The sequence below is a fragment of the Harpia harpyja genome, chromosome 18 (assembly GCF_026419915.1).
Source record: "Harpia harpyja isolate bHarHar1 chromosome 18, bHarHar1 primary haplotype, whole genome shotgun sequence".
NCBI classification, from domain to species: Eukaryota; Metazoa; Chordata; class Aves; order Accipitriformes; family Accipitridae; genus Harpia; species Harpia harpyja.
Window position 1 is genome coordinate 2,467,979 of NC_068957.1, and position 17,743 is coordinate 2,485,721.

Consider the following 17,743-nt stretch of genomic DNA (forward strand, 5'->3'; position numbering starts at 1 on the left):
TGTGATCTACTTTTGGACAATGTAGGTGCACTTAGGTTACTAAAATTATCTTACATATCAAGACATTAATACTGATTAGATCATTATTTCAAATAGTTGCCCAGGAACTAACTCTAAAAGTGCTCTACCACACCTTCCTGCAGTTGTGCTGCTTACCTGTAGTCTCCGCTGATATTCTTTTAACAATTCTTCTGTAAGGAAAATGCAAAGCAGCACTCAGATAAATTGTTTCTAGACCACATATTTTAAAGGGAAATAGTCAAGATAAAAACTAGAGAGAAAAGCTGGGTTCTACTGAGGTTTTGACAGACCTAATTAATTTAGGATTTTACTTTATACTTTGAAAACCAGTTTCTAGACTGATCTTATTAACAACTGATACATTACCAAAGCATTTATAAAAAGGCTTTTGCTTTTTATTTATTGTTTGCTGGGATTATTTTTTCTGTTTCAATCAGATTGACTGGTAAAATAAGGCTAACTAAAGCTTCACTTCCCATGTTGAAGTCTTTTGCTTTCTTGGCTTTGACAGACAGACAGACACGCAACTTTCCAGCATCACAAAATATTTCAAATGCAAAGGAACCCCCCTGAACATTTAATATTTTTTAAATTACTTAAAACAAGGACTGTGCATGTCTGTGAACTTGTGTAGCACTTAGCACAATAACAGCTTGATATTAATTGCAACCTCGTGACTCAACCTTAAGTGCAGTGGAATCAGAACCTCAACTTTAAAACTAATCAAGACAGTTTTGTTGGACAGCTCAAAAAAAATCCATAACCGAACTACAATGAGCCTTTTAGGCTAGATATCTTTGCAAAGCACTTGGATTTGCCAAAATGATACTGAACTTCCGCTTCCTTAAAATTTCAATGTTTCTAATAGTGTATTTCTAATAGGCATTTAGGGTACTTTTTCTCTGAGGAGTCTAGCCAGTATTATTGCGTATATTTTTTATGAATTTCTGTCTATTCATATCTCAGCTATCCTACCTAGACGGTATCCATATGTCATGCTTAATATCAATTTCAAGCTTGAAAATGTCAAATTATTTTTTGATATGTTCATTTTAAGGGTGGTCTTTCAAAATACAGATCAAAACTTTACCATCACAAAAACAAGGCAAATGGTCTCAGGCTAAATAGCAGCATTATCAGGAACAGTTGGATAAAAACTGATAATATAGGCCCTGATAAGAGAATATTCTGAAGAACAGGCTCAATGTCATACACCAACTGGACATATCTATGTGTTAAGCACTTTACTACATAGCACACAATTGAGAGTTTTGATGCAAACATTTGCCCTCCAGGTTGTTGGTTGAAATATTGTGATTCCATAGAATAGCTGGTAGCTCCTACATGAGTTCCAGTACACAAGTATCAGTATATAACACTACAATATAACATCTACAGATGGCCACCTTGTTGGCAGTCTTTCCCTGATAACTGCATAGACAGGGATCCCCAAACTCTACAGGCCACAGTGAAGGAGAATTTGCATTCTCCTGCCCTTGCATTGTCTGCTCTGTAGCTGGAGACAGTTTTATAAGGTGAAATTCTATCAACTTGCCTAAAAGCAGCATCATCACAAGATAAGATAGCTGGAATTTGGTATTCTAAGTAGCTCCTTGGCTTTCCTTCTCTACTGACTTTAATAGCCGTTTAGTCTGACTTTTCTCCACAGTCTCCCCACGGAAGCCATTTCTAATTTAAAAGTGCTCCATGCTGTCATGATCATTTGGCACTCTGCTGATGTTCTCTTCTTTTTGCTGCTCAGGAGTCAGACAGTGGGATGGTGTTGACATCAGATGAGATAAAAAGCCCGAAGAGGCTGGAAATTCGTTCTTGGCCTTACGGGATCATGGCTCTAGCGTGAGTACTTTTTGGCATTTCTTTTTAAGACAGCGTCCCATTAAGAAAAACGCTTCTGAAATTTGCAATTTTGTTTCTGATTCCAAAAGGAAAACTGTTTAGACTATCTAAACAAGCTAGAAGGACAAGCAACTCTAGATTTCAATCCTGTAACTGAAAGACCATGGTTAATGTATCAAGAAAGTTGTAATGTAAACTTTGCTTCCAGAAAGAAGTTGAACATAAAACAGAGTTGCAAGTCTCTGAAAGGAATGCTGCACTGTTGCATTTAATTTACAGGAAGGTTAATTAACATGAAACATGTTGATTCGCATGATAAAAATGAAAACTTATTTCATCAGCTTTGAGCACATAATGTTTTGTCAATCAGTTTAGCTCTTCTTCTAAAATGCCAGGTTGCCTTGTGATTCTGAATCCCATTCAACAAAATAAGAGAGTGCTCTTGAGTGAAGCTGGCGTCTCCTGTTTGTGATCTGATCTCCTGGGGCAGAGAATATTCTGCACATGGCAAATAATAGGAGCAAAAGAGCTAAGAATATACGTATCTACTTTAGCTGTTTCTTGACTGCCTCTCCAGTGTTCTCCTTTACTGATGGAGCAAAGTTAGAACTTGATTTATTAATCCAGAAAAGAACATTTATCATTATACCAGCACCTAACAAAGCTATGTTTAACTTTAGATGTACAGAAGGACTGGCACCTTTGCAATTGATGGATGTGAGAAAAGTTAAAAAGGCATGTATAGTGAAGAGTAGTATAAGCGCTGCAAAGAAAGTACATTTACCAGAACCGTGATTTCTACATTTGCTTTATCACAGCTATGAAGACAGTCCTACAGAGAAGTCCCTTAATCCTACCACCTTCGTGATCCTATGAATTATATAGTTCATACTGGGTTTACAAATAGAGGCTGTGACAGTGTTTGCTATATGTTTATCCATTCATAGTACAGACAATCACAGAAGAATAAAAGCAGATATTTAGCTTTTAGCTAACAGTTAGCTCACAGTTCTCTATATTTCTGTAACAACCAGGCGCAGGCAGAGAGTTGACCTAGTAGTGAAATAGGTCTTCCCCACCTTCCTAGAAAAGTATAACAACAATAGTAACCCATTTTACTGATTCACACATTAACTTGTAGAATTTCAAAGAATAGCTATCCAAAATATTAAAAAAGAAACAATTCTGTAGCAAGGAATTCCATGCCTATTCAGTTAATTAAGCTAATTAGACTTTTACTGAATTGCCTAGTTTTCTCTGAAATCTATTGATGAGATTTCTATTAGTTTCCTCTGTATTAAACTCAATGATCTTTCCCACCAGAGCAATTGCTTGTTCTACATCAAATCACCATTTTTCTACATTAAAGAGAAATGATACATGACAAAAAACTAGTGCAATTTCTGCATAGTATGGCAGAGTTCACATGAGAGTGCATAGTCAGAATCTAACAGTATTACAGAGGGGCTAACTCCCTCACGCAGTGAGACAAATAAGATGGAAGGAGCTTGCCTTGTCTTTTCAGGCCTTAAAACCATAAATTCCTAGATGTTTGAAGGCAGGAGAGGAGGATAGAGAGGAAAAGGGAAAAAGTTACAAAAGGAAGCCCAGAGAGTCTTGGAGCACTAACAGGGAGCATTCAAATGCTACGGATTCTGCTGGATAGGAGTGTCACTTCAGGAATAATGTTGTTCAGCAGTATTTCCCCTGTAGTACTGTCCCAGTGTTGTACCTGTTGGGGGATTAGCAGAGACGTACACACAGTTCCATGTTTTTAGCCTGTGCACATGCTGAGAGGATTTCTGCACAGCACAGTGCATTGCTATGGAGACCAAATGGCATCAGCTCTAAAAGAAGGAGCTCAAATGTCAGGAACTACATTACTATGATGCTTTACCTGGGCTGATTTACCTCTGTTTTTTTCTGCATGATATCTTGTTGACACAAATCCAACACACACACACACAAACAGCCTCCCTGATAGGATTTATCCTTCTAAAGATTTCTGTCAATCACCTCTGACTGCTGTTTCCCCTACTGCATTTCTCCCATTTGGATAAATAGTTGGCAGAGGAAGGTTCTCTCTCTCCCCCTTAGCGGCTTTCTGCTGAAAATCAGAAAAATCAACATCCAGCCAGAAGTAGAAACACAAAAATTCCATAACAGCCTGTTCTTTCGAGATTTCCAGGAAAACCTTCTGAACTGCTATCAGGCCCACTGGGAGTGAACGTGAAGTAACACGGCTCTGCTGCTTTCAGTGAATCTCTGCCTGACCCACACCATCTGGGGCTCTCCCCATTTACAGTCAACATTTCCATAGGGATTCCATTCATCACAAGATACCTGATACCTTCTGTGCCAGCCGGACCATGAAAGACCATCTTAACAGAGGTCTGCTCTAAAGGCAAACCCTGCAGCAAGCTGTGTTTGTTGTCTCCTCCTTACCAGGACCCTAGCTACCATTGAATGGACAGATATGTGCTTTTTCTTGGCCACATCCTTCATTGAGTGTTTGAGGTCCAGCTGAGAAAGCTATTTTGTCAGCTTTTTTTTTTTTTTTTTTAAATCTTGCAAACTATCATTGGCACAACTAACATTTTTAACATAGTCGCAGAGCATCCTGATGCCCTCTCATTTGAGGACATGACATCCCTTGGCGCTCCTGCACTGCTAACTTGAAAAAACAAGCCTCAAAAGCATATAGAATAGTCTAGGAGAGGTCAGAAGAGAGTGATGGTTTAATAGGGGAGATAAAGTCACCCTTGTTAATTGTGTATCTCTCTCTATCAAAAACATTTACCCTGGATCCTTTTCAAACAGTCTTTCTTTTCTAAAGGAAAACTGTTCAAAGGCTTAGCATGTTTTCTAAACCAGGGTGGCTGCATTTATTATTTTTGCCAAAATCTTGCTGTTTATTTATCTTGCATTCATTTCTCTGTCAAGTTTAAAATTTGGCAACACTACACACCATGGAGTGTCAGTGTCAAGAGTTTATTGAAGATTAATCTGATACTCTGGGCGTGGAACCACTGTTAGACTGGACTAACTATTTCTGAGCTCTAAGCATTTTATACTGCTAAAGAATAAAGTCACAACAGCAGCTGAAGTGAGAAAGAGAAAGATTGACCGGGATAATGACACTGGAGTTAGCATTCGAGGAAGCACATTCAACATAGAGGGGATTTAATGATGGGATGACTCTGGTGTCAGGTTTCATCTCATAATATTAACAGGCTACTGCCAAGCACTGCTTTAAAATTTTCCCAGAGACTCTATAATCAAGTTATTGTTTAAAATTACAACAGGTTTGATATCTGCTCAGTTGTCCTCCCTCCATCCCTTTCCCTCCCCCCCCCCCCCCCCCCAAACCCCCAATTATCCTCAGTTGCTCTGAAATTACTTATCTGGTTCTGGCCAAGGTCCATGACACCAGCTGACTGAGGCTCAGCTGATACGCTCCTGGGCTCTGGATGCTGCATCCAGATCACATCACTGAGGGCTCTGCCTTTGCCAAAGCCAAACTGGGCCTAAAGCAAGTCAATAATATTGAAACAAACTGATTTTGCTCAGGAGCATCAGGCATTCATGTCCAAATGCAAGGTGCCCAACAAAAACGCAACCCAGCTGATTGGGCTAGAATCCTTTTGCACCATCTCAAAAAAATGAGGCATAGAAATATGTTTGCTCCATAGCAGAACTTAGTTTCAGAAGGTTTTTCTTCTGCGATGAGCACACTGAGATAGCAAATGTACTTACTGTTGTGTCATGCAGCACCTTGCACTATGACGTGACTTGAGCTTTCCAAAATACAAGTAACTTTGAATGAGCAGCTACTCGGGAATTATGTAAGCCACTTTTTTCTAGGATTGTGCTATATGCTTACAGTGGCAAGGACTAAAAGGAGAATTGTGAAAGGCTGTGGTGCCCAGCTTGGTTTTGACTGCAGTGCTTTTCATCTGGCTGCACTTTCAGTGCTGGAGCTAGTGTCAGGGACAGCTGACCAACTTTGCCACACACGCAAGGGGATGCATACTTAATGAGTGGGTGGGTTTGGCCTGTTAAAACTTTGTTAGCTGTACTTTGTATTTAGAAGTGTTTCAAAACAATGAATTCTTGATCCTAACCCCTTGACTTCTCCATGCCAGTAGACTACTGATGCACGGATACTGCCAGAGGGGAACCCAGGATGAAATTCTTACTGCACAGCACCCTGTCTAAAATGTATTAAAGCAAACCGTGAATCAGTCATAACTATCAGAAGAAAAAATAACCCTTTTATTTCTTTAATTTTTTAAAATTTTTTCTGCAATTAATCACTCTTACTCTGTGCCTCATTAAACACCTATAAAAGCTGTTAAAAAGCCCTGAAGCTCCTACACGTTATTATGAGAAGTGGTCATGATACAAACTGCTCTACTTGGCAATGCTCAGCCCAATTTCTCATCTTTCCCTAAACACAGCTTCTGAACAAGGCCAGGATTTCTACATGGACAAAATAGGCTATTAGTTTTTCCTATCAAGGGCAAGATACTTGGGCATCTTATTGCAAAGCAATAAGAGCTGCTCCACAGCCTGGAAATAAGTGCTACACTTGGTACTGTAGTCCCTCACTGGATAGGGTGATTTTCTTACAGTCATCTCTTTTTCTCCATGCTCCTCTTTAAGTCATTGACCCTGAGATTTAGGCTAACAGAAAGTGGCTCCCTCTCACATAGAATAAACAGCTCCAGTAACGATTGCCAAGCTCTTTGATGATTTCAGTATTTTTCTACCTTTAACCAAAATCTCTGATTCATACGGTAGGATGAAAAAGTCTCATTAGGTCATTTAGGCCTTCTAGCTATTACAGGATTATCCTCTGTGGTATCTTCTAAACAACTTTGACACCTCTCCAGAAAACTTAAAAAAGATTGTGAAAGATTACTTAATATTCAGGCTAACTTCTCCTTCATCTAGTTTAATTCCTAGACTTTTCAGCTTCATCTGTGCCAGGAAATCTGACATAGCACAGTAAAAATGGGAACTGTTAACGGCTCTCACTACCCACAGTACCACACTAAAATCCACGTGTCCAAGCTTTCATCTGGGTCATGAGACCTACTAACTACATTGTGGCCCCGCACAGACACGCTGTGCACGTGTGCATGCAATAGCATAGAGCCCAAGCTCTGTGATAATCAGGCTGCTTGATGCAGTCCTATTTACAGACCAGGTAGGTTTTCAGTTATCAGCACTGGGTCCACACCAGTAGGTTCCTCCACCTCATTTGGTTTTACATCTAACAGACTTGACACTGGCACCAGGCTCAGGGACACTACAGAAATACAGCCTGAAGCGTAGCAGGATTTGCTGGTAATTATGAATGTCACTCTTGGTTGATTTGCTGCTACTGATTAGCATTCTTCTAATCTTCAAGTATTGGTTCCTTCAGTGCTTTCACCACTTTTGTACTTCCCCCATAAACCTCCTTAGCTTGTAGGTATCTCTCTGAAAGAGAGGAGTCCAGTGCCGCGCCTTGGCTAACTCTAGTCTCAGCCTATGAAACAAGGCTGAAGCCAGCTCACCACATTCTGTGAAACATGTTTCCCCAACCAGCACTCCACAGAAACGTGCACATTATGAAAGAGAGTCCTTTACATTACAAAATCTGTTTGAGGTCAGGAAATGGCAGTGTTCAGATTCTCATCTTTCCCCTCACCCTGCCCCAAACAGTACACATTCTTGCAAGGACAAATGAGTTTTCAGGTTGGTCATTGTGTAAATTGTGACCAGCTTGGTCAGTGAGCAAATATGTTTCAGTTTCATGTCATGGTATTCACACACCTAATCTTCAGTATTGTGCCATGGTGAGAATACCAACAGTCAAGTGGGACTGAGCTGAGACATTCACAGTTATGAGCAGTTTTATCAAAACTGAACATCTCTTTTATTGCCTCCTGCAGCTGTGGCACTCAGAAGTCAGGCAGAGGCAAAAAATCAGTAAGGAAATACCTTTTGGGCAGTGTAATGCTAACCCAGGAGAAGCAGTGAACCAAGTAATGGCTAGCTTTTAATGAAATTATTTAATTACATAACCATTATTAACTTCTGCAGCTGCATAATTGTGTGATTAATCAAATCTAATGCCTTCAGTCAGAAAATGTTTATCGGAGGGACTCAGGGAGAATTTTTCTATCTTATACAAGGTAGTACAATTGGCTCAGAGCATAAAGGGGTTTTTGCTTTCCTCTAAAGCATCAAGTACTGACCACTGCCAGAAGCAAGACTGATGTCTGATTCAGTGTGGCAGTTTCTATGTAGCAAATGAGATTTCAAGGACAGACAGAAAAGGGATGCTGCAGTCTCCTCTTCCAATATACAGTCCAAGCATATGCACATTTCTCTGTTGCTGAGGATGAACGGAATAGATTGAAATGTCAGTAATATAGAGCATTAAAGGAAAAAATGCAAAGACCGTTGGATAGCTTTAATTTAGGAAATGCATTTAGATGAAAGGAATAGTTTTGAAAGTTAATTGCATTTTGGTCTGCCATAAGACAGCTAATGACAAAACTTGCTTCTGACCTAACTCATCAGCTTTCTGTCTTTGGTGCAAATATTAGATGTCAGCATTTAAGAGTCCTTCTTCAAACACCAGCATGATTTCAGTGATAGGCAGAGTCATTCCCAGATATCCAGGCTCCTGACCTACAGGGGCAGAAACCTAAAAAGAACACTTGCTGCGAGTCTACATGGGTCTGAAAATTTCCCATTGTGTGGCCAAGCTAAACCCTAATAACATTTCTTTTTCTTCAGCGCTCTGAGATATGCAGGCTGGGGGCCAAGTTAAACAGATACTTTGAAGCTTCTCTCTGTCTCCACTGACAACTTTAATACCTGGCAAATTAGAAGCCAGAGCATCCATGGAATTGTCTGACACGAGTCAATAGAACTGAGCAACAAAAAGAAAAATACATAAATAAACAGTGAAGCAAAGTTGTGGTTCCATTGCTTATGCCAGGGAAGAATTTATCTACAGAGAAAGTGTGTGTGTACAGGAAGGGACAGCTGCCAAATGTATAGTATTCAGAAGAGGTTTCCACTCACATTTTTCTCTGGACAAAGAGGAGAAACTTAGACTGTGAAAGCAGAGTGTGCTACGTTTTTGTTGAAGTTCTCAGGGTTACTATTTATTTTAGAATTTCTGCTTTGCCACTCAACAGGTTTGGTTTCAATGCCTTGCACAGTTGTAAAAGCACAGTAACATTAGCTTTAATCTATAACCTCTGCATTTCAGAAGTCACAGAACCCAGTTTATTCTAGATGTGAGAGCCAGCCCACCATGTCTTGCACAACTCAGGGGTGCTGCGTTCACTTCCTAGAGACAAAGCTGGAGATGCAAACATGCTGTAGAAAGCCACCACAGCACACTAAAATCAGGCAACTATGAAGCAGCCAGTCTCCCACTGCAGCTGATTAGAGTTGCAGCTGTTTGTTATGTCTGAATTCGGCTGAATATCTCAGCTCCTGGCTTAGAGACTGGCTTTGCAGACTATGATATACGGAGTATCACCTACTCCACACGCTCCCCCACAAAGAGAACTACAGGGATAGATAATTTACAGATGGACCCTACAGGCTGTTCAGTGTGGTTGTGCACAGATCATAAACCAGTGTTCTACTCTAGCCAATGCACTGCACACTCATGACCTTTGCGGAATTAGCAAAAATTTTAATTGACGCTATTGACACTAGTTCTGTCAGCCAGACTGAGAATATCTACAGCTTGTGGGAAAACTGAAGCTTTTGACAGGTTCCAGATTAAGAGGCAAGATAACTTCTAAAGTCATAGTAGCATAACCTAGCAGGACATATTTACCTTTTCATAGCTGAAGGGATCTGGGCCTACTGTATATTACAATTCTGTCATGCCAAGCATGAACCTGCTCTTAAGCCTGCAGTGGTTTTCTCTGCTGTACCATCACAAAAACTTGACAGTGTACACAATTGGTGTCTTGGATCTGCTACTTTTCCTATTGATTATTTTTGTTCCCCTTCCTCCAATTACTGTATCTGTCTCTTAGCTCTTGTTTTATTTGCTGGAGCAGGAACTGGCTTTGCTTTCTTTCTAAAGCACCACTCTGAATCCATGATCAGCTGCTGGGGACTGTAAGCACTGCAGCAGTACAAATAAAATAAGTGTAATGAATTATACAATTATTTGATGAACTGTTGATTATTCAGGTTTGGTTTAGGGTCATTAGAATGTAGCTTTATGCTCCTTTAAACACATATGAAACATACACACAAAGTGCTAGCACTGCCTGATTTTACATTCTCCCAGGCACATTCATAAGTCATTCTGAAATGAGACATGAGCAATACCATAATCAGTCTGCGAGCGAGGCTTATCCCAAAGAGATGCATGTTAAAGGGTCCCTAAGCAAAGTGGAGAAGTTCAAAAGCCATTCTCAAATTGGGATCCTTTTGAGAACCAACCCTAAATTTTCCAGACCTCTTCCAATGAATTCCTCAGATGGAAAAACTTAAGGCTTAACAAAACATTATTTTTAAGGCAGCCTATGACAGAAAGTACCTTTTTTCTCTCCACAACACTTGCTGTTCCTCAAGGTCACCTTGTGATACAAATCCTCTGCAGGGTTCTTCTACTTTTAACATTGAGGTTGCTCCATGTGATGTAAGTTGCTTCTCTCCCACTGCCTTCATCACCTATAATAAGAGAAGACAGCAGAAAATGAAAGCTGGCTTGCTTTAATAGCCTCAGTTACAGGCCAGCAGTTGTAATGTTGAGAAGCGTTGCCCTTCACTAGCATTATGCTAGTAATTTTAAAGGGCTACAGAATATAAGAGAGATTTTGCTCTACACTACAAGAGTGTGTTCAACACACACTCTTGCTTTCAGTATCATTTTAGATTAGAGTCTGTCATAGATTATTCATTATTTCATCCTTTATTATCCTTAAAGAAAAGTCATAGCCTTCAGTTCTGATTTCAGAAAAGTCAAATTTTTACTGACCTGTGTCAGAACAATGAGAGAGAATATTATTGTATGTATAGGACAGGTGCATTTATAACTAAGATATACATAGTGCACTGAAATGTGGTAAGCTAAAAAGACAGGGTAGTAGGACTCTTGGATTTACTCCTAAATCTACTTTTAAAACACCGAGTTATTTGAAATACCTAATTCAGTTTCCTTACCCAATCTGTAAAATGTCACTGTCTTACAGGATGCTGCAAACGTAAATTGAAATGCTTTATATATTTTTTTTTAATAATTTTGGCCATTAATTACACATAGAGACAAAAGCTTATGGAGACAGGGTCAATATATTATACTGTTTGTTCTCAACAGGCGGAGAGCTGTTAGCAAGAGCAAAGAATCCATACTATCTGATCATGAGGCTGTCAAGTACCAGCCAGCAGTACAGGCAGAAGAGGACACCATGGACTTCACACTGGAAGACTCTGTTCTCCTTCCTATGGATCCAAACCTGGAATGCCACAGCCCACCTCCAGATTACAACTCCGTCATTCACTACTCGGCCCCTCCAGTGTAATCAGCCTAACCTGACACAGAGCATCTTGCACCTCTCAGCCATGCTAGATTCTTACATGCCTCCATGCCTGGGTAAAGAGGCTGGTTAAAAATGGAAGGGAAATCTGACAGGACAATGGTTCACATGTTTCTTCTGGCACATCTCTGATGTGAGTGGAAACATTTTAAGAGCATCTTCTTTGCTATCTTTAAAGGCCTATTGCAACATATGCAGTAAATTAAAATTCTGTCTATCAGAATTGTAAGTAGGAGCTGTAACCCAGAACTGCTTCCACTCCTTCCTCCCCTAGCTGGGACTGTTCATTGGCATTTGCAGATTTACAAGTTCCTTCATTCACATTTTACTCCGTAAGAGTCACCAAGAGTCACGTCAAGCTAGCTGTGAAAACAAGATTCATTCTACTGGTCCTGCACACATCCTGCAGTGATAGTTTAGTATGATGCTGTAAGGGATCAGTTGAAAACAACAGCCATACAGACTAATGTTTTGGTTTTGGAGAAAATCCAAAATTGAAACATCATTCTTAACTTGGGATCTCACCTTCTGTAAATATTTCTGAAATATTCTGAAATCCAAAATATTTTTGTTACAATTTGTGATTTAATAATTTCCACTGCCTATAGGATACACTCCTAAAAATTATATAGCACAGACAAAGCAGTAGCGCTCATGTATCAAGAGGCAGGATGGTCTTTTGGGCCATCAGGGCATACAATGTGGTTAAATCTGTTTCCCTGTGTTTTCTCCTTGTTCAAACCGCAATTTATTCAGCATACATGCAATAAGGAACCTTGATGGAGATGCATCTATAATGATTGCAAGGCAAAATCACTGCCTTAAGAACCTTCTTAAGCTTAGACAGACAGAATTTCCCAGCACACATGCATGTTTGTGTGAGTGTGCATAAAATACTCATTAACAACATGAGATTTACACATAAATGCACACACACCCTTGAGGCACCAGCAGGGTTGCAGCATTTTTATGTTTCCTTTCTGCACACAGGCTATTTACTAAAAAGAAAGAAAAAAAAAAAAAAAGAAAAAAAAAAGGCATTTCCTTTGGATTCTGTGGCAGGTGCCCAACAGTCTGATCCTGGGAATACTAGCCCATGCTAAACTGTAAGCATATGTGACACATATTTGTCTCTGACTGTCTTGCCAAGGTAAATATTGGTATGATATGCAATGCCCTCTGCCTCTAAACCCTTCATGGCTTCATGGTAATTCAAAGCTTTTTGTGCAGCCTAATCATACAAGACTGAATGGATCACAAATTCTCACATTTGAGAAATTCAAAGTTTGTTGCCCCCTGCCCAAAAGCTGTGTGTGGCAGCGACTGTTGGTCTGCAGGTATGCATACCGAGGTCCTATGCATACCCCATGCACACTCACAACAACTTCAAAAATAAGCAAATAATCCTTGTCATTTAATGTGCTATGTAACAATCAGAGTTGACTTTAGAAATCTAGGAAGGGAAAAACTATCTAGATTGCAAGTAGAAAAAGCAAGGATGAGAAAGATGTTCATTGACAGTCAAGGCTATAACCTCCTAAGTTAGAAACCCAGATCTGTAAATGACTCTGTGCAGTTTCCTCCAAGGTCTGCACAACCCTTTCCTTTTCTTCTTAGACTTGACACTGATTTGAATTCTTCAGAGAAAAAGAATTTTTCTTCATGATTGCAAACTGAAGGGAAAAAAAAAAAAATAATCCAACACTTGCAAACCAATTATATTACCTTGGCAAAGACAGCCTAAACACCCTCGCAGCAGTGAAGAAAACATTTCTGGATGATCAGTTACAGTTGGTTACATTGAAGTAAACACAAACAAGCCTCAGGTATTATCAAATGGGGAAACAAATCTCCAAACCCCGTACCACGTTAACTGTGAATGCTAAAGCATCTGAAGTATGGGCTCTTGGGAACTGTGCTTCTCGTTCTCCTTGACTTCAGATTCGATGTATTAAGGAACTCAGCTGCAGTAACTCACGAGCCCCTTGTTCATAGCGGACCTGCTAGATAGCTGTGGTCTGTAGTTGCTTTATGGTCATATTTGCACTTCTTTGTATTTTAGTACCTATGTATTAAGTAGAGCTGGTCACATAACAGAAGAAACTACTGGGAAAGAATTCATCTGATGAGCCCCAGAAAGCTCATTGGATCGGTTTTCCATCAAACAGTAAATTAGCTATCTATAGCTCTGATCAATTAATCAATCACTTCTTTTGGAAATAATTTATTCACATGGCAAAAAGAAAAAAAGGCGCAGACAGTTTGTCTGGCTCTACTGTTAATGGCATCGGTGTGAGATGGTTTGTACTGTGCCTTTTCTGGAGGGTAAGAAAATGACAATGTTTAAAAACCTTTGCTTATAAACTTTAAAATAAGTACATACAAGGGAAAAAACCTGCAAGTATGCTCTCTATTTTGAAGAAGAATGGGAAACACTGCTGGGTGAACTGTCTGCTTCTAAGAGAGCCGAGTATATTATCTTTCCACTTTAGCAAGGATGAACTGTAGAGGTTTCTCTGAGACCAGAGGAACACGAAGCATGTTTCCTCAGTGGGACCCGAGCGGACACTCTAATGGAGCGCTGGTAGACCAGGTCCCTTTCTGGCTCTCAATAACGTGTATCAGCCTTTCTGCATTGCGTGAGATGATGTGAAAACAGAGCGCAGGCTCAAGTGCTCAAGACACATTTTAAAACACTGGTTGCGTTGACAGCCCCCTGAAAACTGAGGGCTCCTCTGCAGTGGCAAAATCAACAGCCGCCTTGAGCAGTATCGATGGCCATTTCTTCAGAGAGCAAAGATACCCTCCTAACCCGTGATAATGGCCTTCAAGTGTTCTGGAAATGGCAGGTGACTGATGTTTGGGCAGCTGTGTTTCCAATGTTTATTTTGAGTGGAAGTTTTTTTCCTCCTTATAGTAAATGTAACAAGCAAAATTATTGCCTGAAAAGTATTATTGAACATATGTCTTCTATTTTATTTACTAATATTTTGTTTGTCCTTTTCTCTCCTCCCTTAATTTAATTATTGTTCTTTTCTTACAATGATGTATATAGTTTACCCAGTAGAAACAAATATAGTGATTCATTTATATGGTAAAATTTGTAACATTTTAGTTAAAAGAGAAAGAGATACCCAGACATAACAGAGTTAAGTATTGTTACTAAACATTTCACTAATGCTTGCAGGCCAGGCTCCCGTTTACAGTACCCTACTAGTGCCATTTCATAGCAGTTCTCCTCTTGGCTGCGAGTATCTCTGGCTGTCACTTATTCTCCACATTAGTTAGTTTCAGTTAGGAAACAGGGATCTGGAGGAATCTGGCAGGTTTATCTCATTCCTGGAAGTGTCACCATGCAGCTCATGGTAAAGGCAAGGAATTTCCACTGCTTCCATTTTAACTGAAGGCTGGTGTATTGGCTAGAGGATCAGAAGGGGCCAAACTGTTTAAATGATGTGATGTTTATTATTTTTTCAGACTTCTCAGGGATTCTTACTCGACTCCTCTCAGCCACCTGCTTTATCTAACCTGACTGAGCTCAATGGTATCTGATATTAACACATACCTTTGTTTTCTTTAATGGTGCTTACTCCTACTGTTTTTGTCCTCTTGTAACCCCAGAGAATTAGGGCAAAGGAACTCGGAGCTCACCACAGAAATGTGTTGTCTTCTCTCCAACAGTCACCTGCCACATAGGTGTCCAAGGATAAGTGCCTTCACCTGCACGTTATTGTTCAGGCTGGTGTTTTTAACAGCCTGGTTTCCTATCTCCTCTTTTCTCTACTTTTCATCTGTTTCTTGATATTTGCTCTTCACAGTCCCTTTGGATTGCTTTTCTCTGCCTTTTGAACAACATCAGGTATAGGACTCACTTCACTCTGCTATTTCCTGTATATTCTGCACTTGCAGAAGCTGAACTAGATAATCTAAAGCAAGCTTTTTTTCACATTAAAATTTTCCAATATAGGCAAGGGAAACTAGTTTATATTGGTTTGCCTGGAAGCCTTTCTGTATCCTTCCCTGAATGAGCAAAGCTTTTTAATCTATTGATTTTTCAATATTTGGTATCTGGAGCAAAACAAAGGTTGGTGACTATCTATGTGAATCTCATCTTTCTCCTAGTCCTTTATCAAACAATGAGGTTTCTCTTAGGTTCTTCCAAGTTATCCTCACAAGATAGGGGTCCTAACCAGGATGCTGGGCCCACACGATCCACTCAGGATATCAAGGAAGGTCAGATAGAAACCTAAAGTCTGAGTAATAGCCTCAAACAAAACCACTGAAATTTGAACCCACTGAATGCTGAAGATGTATACATTTACAGCTGCCTGCAGGCATAAACCGCTCTGCTTAAGACATCCCACTAATACAAACACTACTCTTCAGTTAGCCTCCTTGGCAAATGCCTAGGGTAACCTAGAGCGTCCAGGCACTTCTCTCTTGTTATTTACACTCTTGTATACTGTAGGAATGTTAGTCGGCATGTAAGCCTCTAACTGGCCAGTCAACAGTTTATGACTTATCTACTCAATGATCCTTCACGCTGAGCTTTGGCACTGCCTTGTCATGTCCTACCTTGCTTTACAAATTTGATCTGGTCCTATTCCAGCTGTATGGGTGTGGTCTTAGGTCAATGGTCTCTAGCTCCCACCAGCACCAACTGGACAACACCGGGAAATGTTTGGAGGGCAACATTACTAGCAAATAGCTACATAAGAAGATAAAGCATTATTGGGTTTTCCTGAACACAGGACTTAGCCAGGATTAGTACCATACTCAGATATCAGCCTATAAGTATTTTCTTATCCTAAAGTGAATGGAAAATACAGAAGGTAGCAATAATTCTTTTGTCCCTCCCTGCAAATATTGGTAGTCAAACCCTGAGATCCATTTTCCTGTTTTTATACTACACCACAAAAAACCCAGAAAGAATTTTGCCAAAGTAATGACACCAGCACTATCTCACGCAAGTAAAATTCAGGGAGGACTTCTGGATTTGACCCTATCAAGAGTCAGTCACTGTATAGGATGTAAGCATTGAGCCCAAGCACTGGTTTGCTTGTTTGACACCTGTTGTTTTCATACTGTGTTAACACAGAAAACTTGCTGGACTGGGTCATTTGGGACCCCAAGCAAATATGATGCCATAAGGGCCGTGGTTACAGGAAGACCAGTGTGGTATGCACTGAGCAGTGTCCCATTCATTGTCCTGCCTAATAATCCTGTGCCACAAGAGCCAGCACATCCTTATTACTCAAATTCATTTTTCCTTAGACCTTGAGTTGTCAAAGCAGCTAATGAAAACTGGGAAAACCCAGTAATTTGGGACTTAGAGAAAATAAATTAAGTGCCACGTAATACTCAAAACACTAAGGAATGTTTGTCTGCCATGTTCCTGTCTGTCTGAAGAATGTATGCACTGAAAACAATGCTTTCTTATGTAGTCAAAAATTGTACTGTATCTATTAACCAAAAAAATAAAAAGATTCTATATTTATACAGCCCAGGGCTCCTTTGTGTCATCTCTTGGCTTGAAAAGTGTTGTCCTTGAAGCAGAATATAAATAAATAATGCAACAGTTTGGAGAGATTTACAAGGCATAGATCTCTCATTAATTTCTACAGGGGGTTCAAAACTTAGGACGTAAGCCTGCCACACTGTCATTGCTCAGAGGTACCTAACCACTACATTTGCTTAAAAGATTCACAGATCTCACAAAATGCTGGCCCAATTTGCTGGAGAAATACACAAATCTAGCTGCCGCCAAGAACAGTTCATGAAACACAGAGACTGCTGTCTTGCTAAATTTAAAATAAATAAATAAATGGGGCTGAGATAGTAAGTACTTAAGTCTGTGAAGATGATTTGCAGAACATGGTAGCATCTGGGGGTTGTTCAGATTCAAAATTCCAGAAATTGTGTTTCATTTAGCTTACCATAATATTCTAAAAAGAACACAAATAAATATTTCCCAATACACAGCCATGATGATGTTACTGAATTCTCACTTGAATCAACTCTGCACTCTTGAAACATAGAACATTCCATGCACTTATTTTGTAGTTAAGCTCTAATATTTAGAAGGCTGAGGAAAAAAATCTCCCAACAATAGTCAAGTACAGCAGGCATGCCATTTTCCTTACCAGCTGGCTAATCTTTCTGAAATACTATTTCCCATTGCTCTTTCCATTTGTGTGGCACAGCAGGTAACTACTGGCAGAAAAAATATGAGATCTTTGCAGATTTTTACAGACTGACAAATACTAGTTTCTACTTATGTCTTAAAATAA

The 17,743-nt window shown here is 39.8% G+C and overlaps 1 protein-coding gene across 3 annotated transcripts in view; it reads left to right on the forward strand.

Annotated features, from left to right (window-relative positions):
• Positions 1-16,954, forward strand: part of LOC128153871 (vascular endothelial growth factor receptor kdr-like) — a 141,545-nt gene extending 124,591 nt beyond the window's left edge. For all 3 annotated transcript variants that reach the window (XM_052813743.1, XM_052813744.1, XM_052813746.1), the window contains 2 exons: positions 1,784-1,878; positions 11,234-16,954. In XM_052813743.1, coding sequence (XP_052669703.1) covers positions 1,784-1,878; positions 11,234-11,438 — 300 coding nt within the window. In that variant the 3' untranslated portion in view covers positions 11,439-16,954. The remainder of the gene's footprint in view (positions 1-1,783; positions 1,879-11,233) is intronic.
• The last annotated feature ends 789 nt before the right edge of the window (positions 16,955-17,743 follow it).